The sequence below is a fragment of the Tupaia chinensis genome, unplaced genomic scaffold (assembly GCF_000334495.1).
Source record: "Tupaia chinensis unplaced genomic scaffold, TupChi_1.0 Scaffold000133_1, whole genome shotgun sequence".
Lineage (NCBI taxonomy): Eukaryota > Metazoa > Chordata > Mammalia > Scandentia > Tupaiidae > Tupaia > Tupaia belangeri.
In genome coordinates, this window is record NW_006159602.1 from 2,227,233 (window position 1) to 2,235,869 (window position 8,637).

Here is an 8,637-nt window from a genome sequence, read left to right on the forward strand (position 1 = left end):
AAACCCTCTCCAAAAAAAAAAAAAAATTCTTGTTTTTTGATGAATCATAGCAACCTTTTTTAAGATTTATTTTAATCTTATTTATTATCTTTTTTTAAAGAGGTTTTTGCCTTATGGCTCCTGCACTCGCCAGAGAGAATGAAAGAAAGAGAGAGACAGACACAGTGAGAGGGCAAATGAGAAATCACCCCCTTGGCGAATGGCCATGCTGCAATCCCTTCTCCTCCATTTCCCTCCTAGGATCTTGGGCACGTATGTACTTGCACCTGGAGTGATTTTGAAGCCACCGGGTCCCGGTCTTGAACTGCGGTCAGCCATGTGGGAGTCCAGCAACATAACTGCTAAGCTATCTGCTGTCCCGACCCGGGGGGACAGCCGAACAGGTTTCCTGAGTGAAGGAGTGAGAGCCGGGACAAGCGGCGTAGTGTTACAGCACGGAGACGACAGTGTCGTCCGTTTATTGTGGGCAGCACGGTACAGCACAGAGACGACGCAGTGTCGTCAGCTCTTCAGGCTCTTCAGTTGTCGTCTTCCTGGTCATCGTCGTCGTCGTCTGGCTACTGTGGGCCAGGCATCATGGTTATATACACTCTGGTGGGTTGTAAACGGTGGGCCGTGATTGGTTGTAAATGGTGAGCCGTGATTGGTTGTAAACGGTGAACCGTGATTGGTTGTAAACGGTGGGCCCTGATTGGTTGTTAATGGTGGGTTATGATTGGTTGCTTTTGGACCAATCATGAGGTGTCAGATATGCAAATTTGAGGGATTCTAGTGGTCAATCAGAGCAAGGTTTCGAAGGTCAGGTTTTTGGAAGGGAACCAATCATGGTAATTGTTTGCTCTCTGAGAAACCTTGGCAGACTCGCTGGTGTGCAGCCTCCCACAATCTGCTGGCCCCAATTATTATCATTTTTTAATTTGACAGAGAGAGACAGAGAAAGAGAAAGGGAAAGTGAGAAAGCAAGCCACCAAGTCTGGGACTCGAACTGTGATCAGCCATGTGAGAGTCCAACACCTTAACTACCACACCACCTGCCAGCCCATAAATGTTAATATTTCTTAATATTTCATACCTTACGAAAGAATGTTCACATTCTTACCTCTAGATAACAAAAGTTCTCCCATCTGTACTTCATGCAAAAAAAGCTTTTGCAATTTTTCATTCTGGGCTGGATCCCACAACTAAAAGATTCATAAAATATTGAACAATGATTAATGGACATAAGGTATATAGTTACTGATCTAAATTATTTTTTATTTAAAATGCACATCTTTCATCTAAACTGAAAGTATGACAAATGCAGTTGTTCTTTATAATACTTTAAACCATTTTCCTAAAATAGAGTTACAGGTTCAGGTGATCTTTAAAAAAACACACACACCATATTCAAGTTAGATTGAGATGCTTACAATAATTCATATTTACCCAGCTTACTAAATACACAGCAGAAATCCTACTATAGTTAATGTAACTGTAACGAGGTATGTTGAAAATTATTTTCTTGCCTGGGCATTAACAGTGCTCAGTGATTTGGCTGCAATGATTTCTCCATAGGGTCATATAGGTCATTTGGTTGTTACCTGTTCATATAGCAACTCTTAAAAGGAAGGCAAGAAGCTTATGCGAAGACTCTGTACTTACACTCTAACAAGGAGTAGGGCAAAAGACATGATAGAGGGTTGGCAGAGAAGCTGGTGAGTGTACAGAAGGATGCTTTGGTTTCCTGCAGCCTGATTTGTAAAGGTGACCATGGCCACAGGAACAGTCATCACTGATACTACACTTCATGCTGATATTCAAGGTAGAATGGGCAACCCCTAGCCCCAAATTCAGCTCCATTGCCAGTCACTTCAGCTTCAAACTTTCACATTGGGAGAGTTTCTGTGTGTTTGTTTCTCCCAAGAATTCTGTCTTTTTTTTTTAAAGAATTATTTATTTTATTTTATTTATTCATTTATTTATTTTAATTTGACCAAAGAGAGACATACAGAGAGAAAGAGAAAGTAAGAAAGCAAGCTAACAGGTCCAGGACGCAATCCGTGGTTGACCATGTGGGAATGTCTAGCACCTTAACCACCACACCACCTGCTGGTCCCAAGAATTCTCTCTTTAAGATGGAATGAATAGAATGAATCTGTAGAATGAGTCTGGAGTGGAGTCACCTTTTAAGCTTTTATCAGCAAATGTGCTAATGACCATTAACAACCTCAGGTTTCATTCAATAGATGTTTGGTAATCACTGGCAACAGCAGGACTCTCTAGGAAGAGCAGGAAGGGGCAAGAGACCGGAATCCCTGTGCCCATTCATGAGGAGCCCACAGTCTAACGAAAGGAAAGGGATCCATAATACACAGTAGGACAAAAAGTTCAGTGTGCTCTGTGGCTCAAAACACAAGAACATTGGTGACAGCAGGTGGTGTAGTGGTTAAGGTGTTGTACTCCGCATGGCCAGCTGTGGTTTGAATCCTGGACCTGGCGGCTTGAAAATCACGCCAGGTGTGTGTGAATGCAAACCCAAAATCCCAATAGGAGACTGGAGAATGGATTGTGATTAGGAGCCCCTCTGGTGGTGATTTCTCCCTTTCCCTCTTTCTGTCTCTGACAAGCATACATGCACCAGAGCAAAACCTTTACAAAAACAACAACAGGGTGGTGAGAGGGGGGAGGTGGGCAGCAGGTGATGTGGTGCTTAAGTTGCTGGACTCCCGCATGACTGACTGCAGTTTGAGTCTCAGACCTGGTGGCTTTTAAAATCACGCCGGGCATGTGTGAGCCCCCGAGCCTGTTTGATCCGGGGCACTCATGCATATGACTCTAGTGTGTTCCAGGCTGATGGCCAGGGATTTGAACCACAGTCACCATGTAGAATTTGGCTTCTCTTGAGCAGTACATTACTGTTGTTCCACAGAACCAGCATCTAAAACCATGAACTTAAAAACGTGAATAGAATTATGTTGTACATTGGTTAAAAAGCCAGCTTTTTTTTTTTTCACTTGACAATATGTAATAGTATGAACAATACAGTTTTTAACATTTGTGAGTAATTACTCCACAGTAAGTGACTGCTTTAATCCATTGGATTGCATTTTACTTACTCTCCTATTTTTTCTTTTTTGATGTCTTATATTTTAACAAATGCCCCAGATAAATCTAATGTATAAAGCCTATTGGTCATACTTTGGGAAACAAAATGTACCGGCGTGAGGAAGAAGAAAGATCCTAGGAAAGGTGGGAAAAGACTCTGTGCATTGGCTTATTCATCCTTAAAATGAGAATAGAGTTGTGAGAATTATATAAAAGGACATTTGAAAAGTCTTGCAACTGCCTCTTCCTCACTTGAAATAATCCAAATCTTTACTGTTTCCCAACTATAGAGTGTCACTAACTGATGTTCCTGTCCTCAACTTTCCTCTTCAACTTCATCTTCTACACTGGCACCAGAATTATTTTCTTTGAAAAGTAAAACAAGGGCCAGCAAGTGGCGTGGTGATTAAGAGCACTGGACTCCACATGGCAGACCACAGTTCAGGTCCTGGACCTAGCAGCTTGCTCTCTCTCTCTCTCTCTCTCTCTCTCTTGATCTGCTCCTCTCTGGTCAAATTTTTTAAAAAAGTAAGTAAATAAAGTTAAAATAAAATAATTATTAAAAAAAAAGTAAAACAAAGAGGCTGGCAGGTGGCATGGTGGTTTAGTGCACTGGACTCTCACATGGCTGACCACGGTTTGAGTCCTGGACTTGGCGGCTTGCTTTCTCACTTTCCTTCTCTCTTTCTCTCTCCCTCTGTTCTTTTTGGTCAAATTGAAAGAAGAAAGGAAAGAAAGAAGAAAGGAAAGAAAGAAAGAAAGAAAGAAAGAAAGAAAGAAAGAAAGAAAGAAAGAAAGAAAGAAAGAAAGAGAGAAAGAGAGAGAGAAAGAGAGAAAGAGAGAAAGAGAGAAAGAGAGGTGCTTAAGTTGCTGGACTCCCGCATGACTGACTGCAGTTTGAGTCTCAGACCTGGTGGCTTTTAAAATCACGCCGGGCATGTGTGAGCCCCCGAGCCTGTTTGATCCGGGGCACTCATGCATATGACTCTAGTGTGTTCCAGGCTGATGGCCAGGGATTTGAACCACAGTCACCATGTAGAATTTGGCTTCTCTTGAGCAGTACATTACTGTTGTTCCACAGAACCAGCATCTAAAACCATGAACTTAAAAACGTGAATAGAATTATGTTGTACATTGGTTAAAAAGCCAGCTTTTTTTTTTTTCACTTGACAATATGTAATAGTATGAACAATACAGTTTTTAACATTTGTGAGTAATTACTCCACAGTAAGTGACTGCTTTAATCCATTGGATTGCATTTTACTTACTCTCCTATTTTTTCTTTTTTGATGTCTTATATTTTAACAAATGCCCCAGATAAATCTAATGTATAAAGCCTATTGGTCATACTTTGGGAAACAAAATGTACCGGCGTGAGGAAGAAGAAAGATCCTAGGAAAGGTGGGAAAAGACTCTGTGCATTGGCTTATTCATCCTTAAAATGAGAATAGAGTTGTGAGAATTATATAAAAGGACATTTGAAAAGTCTTGCAACTGCCTCTTCCTCACTTGAAATAATCCAAATCTTTACTGTTTCCCAACTATAGAGTGTCACTAACTGATGTTCCTGTCCTCAACTTTCCTCTTCAACTTCATCTTCTACACTGGCACCAGAATTATTTTCTTTGAAAAGTAAAACAAGGGCCAGCAAGTGGCGTGGTGATTAAGAGCACTGGACTCCACATGGCAGACCACAGTTCAGGTCCTGGACCTAGCAGCTTGCTCTCTCTCTCTCTCTCTCTCTCTCTCTTGATCTGCTCCTCTCTGGTCAAATTTTTTAAAAAAGTAAGTAAATAAAGTTAAAATAAAATAATTATTAAAAAAAAAGTAAAACAAAGAGGCTGGCAGGTGGCATGGTGGTTTAGTGCACTGGACTCTCACATGGCTGACCACGGTTTGAGTCCTGGACTTGGCGGCTTGCTTTCTCACTTTCCTTCTCTCTTTCTCTCTCCCTCTGTTCTTTTTGGTCAAATTGAAAGAAGAAAGGAAAGAAAGAAGAAAGGAAAGAAAGAAAGAAAGAAAGGAAAGAAAGAAGAAAGGAAAGAAAGAAAGAAAGAAAGGAAAGAAAGAAGAAAGGAAAGAAAGAAAGAAAGAAAGGAAAGAAAGAAGAAAGGAAAGAAAGAAAGAAAGAAAGGAAAGAAAGAAGAAAGGAAAGAAAGAAAGAAAGAAAGGAAAGAAAGAAGAAAGGAAAGAAAGAAAGAAAGAAAGGAAAGAAAGAAGAAAGGAAAGAAAGAAAGAAAGAAAGGAAAGAAAGAAGAAAGGAAAGAAAGAAAGAAAGAAAGGAGAGAGAGAAGAAAGTAAGTTAAATAAAATAATTCTTAAAAAAAAATATGTAAAACAAAACATAGGCCAGCCGGTGGCACTGGATCGCTCAGGGCCAACTCTGAGATTCGAGTCCCATTGAATCTGAATTCCTTAACCTGCCTGCAGTGCAAGCTCTGCCTCATTTGACCCCTACTTAGCTCTCCAACCTGTTCCTCCCACTAGTCCCGTGACTCTTTTGTTAAATGATTTGCTCACTAGGTTCAACAGATCTCCCACTTCACAGGGTTTTTTGGTTTTTTGGGTTTTTTTAATGCTCTGTTCTACCACTGTATTGACATATGATGCTCTGGGCTGACTCAGGACTCTGCAGTCTCTACCAAGAAGACCTCACCAGATGCAGCCCCTTGACCTCGGACCTCAAAAAACCATGCAATAAATAAGTTTCATTTCTTTATAACAGCATGGTGTTCAGTTGTTAGCAACAGAAAAGCAGACTAAGACATTCCCCATATCAAGAGGTGGAGTCTACTTCCTTTCCCCTAGAAAGGGTGCAGCCTCAATGTTGCAAGAGGAGCACCCCTTGGCATGCTCCTACATGAGCACACATTCTAGCCCAGATACTCTTTCTCTGTGTGTATGCGCACACACCTGCTTTCTGCTTAGATCCCGGTCTACCATACAACGAGGAAGCAAAGGCCACACAGAGAAGACATGTGTAGGGGCCCTGGCCAGCTATCCCAGCCAAGTGAACAGCCAGTATTGACTGCCAAAGATGAGAGAGTGGGCCTTCAGATGATCCAAGACCCTGCCCTGCAACCATTTCTAGCTGAAGCTGAGTGGAGGAGAAAGGTGCAGTCTTATACCAAGCCCAGTTCACCTTGCAGATTCGAGAGCAAAACAGAAGTTGTTTTAAGCTGCCAAACTTAAAACAATGAAAGGTAAGTAGAACACCCTCCATGATAAAACTACTCTGAAAACAATCTGGCCTCCTCTGAGCTCTTGTTACATTAGTTGGCCTGGTTTTGAAGGTTATTCTTACACCCCTATTGTTGACCTCTACCACAGCTAGCCTCACATGTAAGAAGCTCGAAAACAGGTGCAAACTGACCAACCAAAAGAAGAAAGGTTTAAGACTTAATTTCTTTCTGGGCTAGATTGCCAAACGTGAGGATGATAGTGCAGAGCCAGGGGCTTCCGCTGCTGATCCTATTTTTGCTGCTGCTGGCGCTGGGCTCTACGGCGATTACAGCCGATCAACACCCTCAAAGTGCTATTGCCTTTCATGTGGGTTACACACATGAATTTCATGCTACAGGCCTTTGAGGGAGACTACCACTGCCGTCTTCTTCAGTTGACATATTTTGGAAACAGGACGGGATTCAGAGTGACCCCATGACCATCTGTTGCTCTCTCTAGGACTCAGCATTTGGTACCAGGTTAAAGCTTTGTTTTCTTCTTATTCCAGAGGCCACTGGGCATGAAGGGCTAAATTGTGTAAGAATAAAACTGTTCCGTTCCCAAAGCCCTATAAACTGAAGCTAGATAACTCAAGATAAATTTCAAGGAAAAGTCTTATGCCTCGTGTGTAGACCATATGGGAAGTTCACCAGTGTGCTCGATGTTGGAACCAGGGACATTAAAACTATGAATCAGGATGAGAAGTCAGTTGCACCATGTGGTCACCTTTCCCAAGATATTGGAACAAAATTTTCAGTTGTAATAAAACATATATTTTTTTAAGTTTTTGCTCTAAGTCATATGTGCTGGGCCAAAAACAGAGAGAGCTACAGTGGGAAAGTGAGAAATCACCTCCTGGAGAGATGGCCATGCAGCAATCCCTTCTCCTTGAATCTCCTCTCAGGATTTTGGGCACCCACACACATGCGCCCAGGGCTGAAACAGTGAAGTCTGCTATGTGGAATCCAACCAGCTTGACCACAGTGCCACCCAGCAGACCCTTGCCTCCATTATTTTAAAGGGACCAGTGTAAACTCTCAACAACTTGTAACTTCCCCTCTTCTTTCTCTCTGTTAAATAAATTAGCTTTCTGTGGCCATTTTAATGAGTACATCTCTGGGGAATCAGAGCCTATTCATCTAAGCAACCAATTAGTACTAAACCCTGGATCAAATAAACCACTTTAAAAAAAAAAAAAAAAAAGCTTTTGCTATAGGGTATATGTGCTCACTGGAGACAGAGGCAGACAGAGGAAAAGTGAGAAATCACCCCCAGAGGGGGATGGCCACTCACACACAAACACACACATGCTTGGCGCGATTTTCAAGGCACTGAATGGGTCTGGGACTAGAACTGCAGTCAACCATGTATGAGCACCTTAATCATTATGCCATCTGCTGGCCCAGATAAACCACTTTTATTTTACTTTAAAAAATAATAAAAGATTTAATTCCTTCTGAAATTTCACAAAACTTAGTAACAGTTTTATGTAAGTTTTAGAACTGCTGTCAGCTGTTAAGGAAGACAGGTTAACAAGATATTACAACTAATTTTTATAAGATATTAATTTAGGGGACCAGCAGTTAGCATAATGGCTATGTCGCTGGACTCCCACGTAGTGGACCACGGGTTCGCGTCCCAAACCTGGTGGCTTAAAACTCACGCCGGGCGTGTGTGCGTGCGTGCCCAAGATCCCGAGAGGAGAATGGAGGAGAAGGGATTGCGGCGTGACCATCCCCCCTGGGGGGTGATTTCTCGCTTTCTGTCTATCTCTGTCTGTCTGCCTGGCGAGGGTACGCGCCCTATAACAACAACAACAACAAAAAACACCAACATAAGGTAGAACATTGCGGGGCGAGCACACGCCTTTTCCTCAGAGCGGGCGGCGGCCCCACAGCTGGGAACACCTGTCTGCTTCTCTTTCTGGTGAGCGCACACGCCATATAGCAAAAAACCTCTCTAAAAGAATTAATTAACTTATTTACTTATTTTAATTTGACCAGAGAGGGACAGAGTGAGAGAGAGAGAGAAAGTGAAATAGCAAGCCACCAGGTCCAGGACTCGAACCACAGTCAACCAATTGGGAATCCAGCGCCCTTATCTCTGGGCCAGGGTCCGAAGGCGAGACCGGATCTGCGTGGAAAAGCTACCTGCGCGCCCTGCTCCTCAGCCTTCCGCTGTGCGGCTCTTCTTTCTGCAACACAACCCGGCACGTGCTGGTTGGGAGGCCTATCCCGAGGCCGGCGTGGGCCGGGTGGCCCTGGACGGCTGCAGCACTCGCGGCCCGGCCTCCCCCGTGGGCTGGCCCTCCCCGCGGCCCGCACTACCCCG

The 8,637-nt window shown here is 43.0% G+C and overlaps 1 protein-coding gene across 1 annotated transcript in view; it reads right to left on the bottom strand.

Annotated features, from left to right (window-relative positions):
* TOMM20L (translocase of outer mitochondrial membrane 20 like) overlaps positions 1–8,637 on the bottom strand; it is a 14,002-nt gene that overhangs the window by 4,956 nt on the left and 409 nt on the right. The window contains exons 2-3 of the mRNA XM_027770434.1: positions 8,457–8,629; positions 1,100–1,181 (exon numbers count right to left, since the gene is read on the bottom strand). Coding sequence (XP_027626235.1) covers positions 1,100–1,181; positions 8,457–8,629 — 255 coding nt within the window. The remainder of the gene's footprint in view (positions 1–1,099; positions 1,182–8,456; positions 8,630–8,637) is intronic.